This window comes from Orycteropus afer, unplaced genomic scaffold (assembly GCF_000298275.1).
Source record: "Orycteropus afer afer isolate SDZICR_OR568_19922 unplaced genomic scaffold, OryAfe1.0 scaffold00130, whole genome shotgun sequence".
In the NCBI taxonomy this organism is placed as follows: domain Eukaryota; kingdom Metazoa; phylum Chordata; class Mammalia; order Tubulidentata; family Orycteropodidae; genus Orycteropus; species Orycteropus afer.
The window spans coordinates 3,823,526-3,824,661 of NW_006921717.1; the positions used below are offsets into that span (position 1 = coordinate 3,823,526).

The 1,136-nt window shown below is 59.6% G+C and overlaps 1 protein-coding gene across 1 annotated transcript in view; it reads right to left on the reverse strand.

Moving 5' to 3' along the window:
- Nucleotides 1–408: 408 nt before the first annotated feature.
- The window catches only part of FRMD8 (FERM domain containing 8), a 16,519-nt gene continuing 15,791 nt past the window's right edge, over nt 409–1,136 (reverse strand). Inside the window, exon 10 of the mRNA XM_007944970.1 lies at nt 409–527. Coding sequence (XP_007943161.1) covers nt 409–527 — 119 coding nt within the window. The remainder of the gene's footprint in view (nt 528–1,136) is intronic.

The following is a 1,136-nucleotide window of genomic DNA, read 5'->3' on the forward strand; positions in this document are numbered from 1 at the left end:
ACAGACTGGACCTGCAGGTCCTGAGGCCTATTCTTGGCCACTTGTCACCAGAGACACCACCAGCTAAGGCAGCATCACGCACTCAGAGCAGGGGACACTGTCCACCTTGAGTGGGGCACGAAGGGGTCTGTGGGTGTGAGGGGTGGCTGGGCCTGGAGTCCAGAGGAAGCAGGGAGGCTGTATGAGGGCCTTGAGGGGGCACCTCCGGCCCCACAGGCCCTGGCAGCACCCCGGGCCCCAAAGTCACTGTGCCATGGTCTGAAACACCAGCAGACCCTGAGCAACACGGGTGTCCCTGATGCGCACAGACCTCTGGGGACTAGCTCAGCCCAGCCGTCCCTCGGGGAGGACAGGGCAGGCCGGCTCCCAGGGGGCCTCCGTGCGCCCTCCTTTGCCTGCACGGGCCCCTCAGCCCTGCTCCAGGCTGTCGGTTGCCTGCACCACGCTGTAACTTCCCTGGCCCATGGACAGCTGCCGGCTGAAGAAGGACGTGGTACGCTTTGGCTTCACCCGCTTGATCTCCTTGCCTGTGAGGGGACAAGAGAAACGCACTGAAAAGTGACTCCTTCCAGAGCCCGTTCACCCCTGCCATCCGTCGAAGCCTCAGTCCCCAGTGCCAACACTGTGCCCCCAGTGACAGGATGGATGGGCGTGTGGCCAACCTCAGAAACGGGAAGCAGGTTTGCAGTGAAGCTCGGCTGGCTGTGGGGTTTGAGGAGCTTCTGCTAAAACTTGTCCAAAAAGGGCCGGGAGGCCACATCTTCTGACCTCCTTTAACTTCACAGGATGAAGCCGGACTCGCCATCAGCAGCCCGAGGCTGATTCCTATGAGGCCAGACATGCCGCCACCCTCCAGCCTTTTTACCAATTCAGACACCGACCGTCCCTCCCACAGCACTATTTCTCTGCTGGGTTTGGTAATTCATTGCAATGGCCACACAGAATTCACAGACAATACTCATGATCACAGGAGCTCTGGTAGCATAGTGCCTAAGGCACTTGACTGCTAACCAGAAGGCTGGCGGTTCAAACTCACCAGCCTCTCCTCGGAAGGAAGGTTGGGCAATCTACTTCCGTAGTGATACCACCTCGGAAACCCAAGGAGGGGTCGCTATGAGTTGGGTCTGACTCGACAG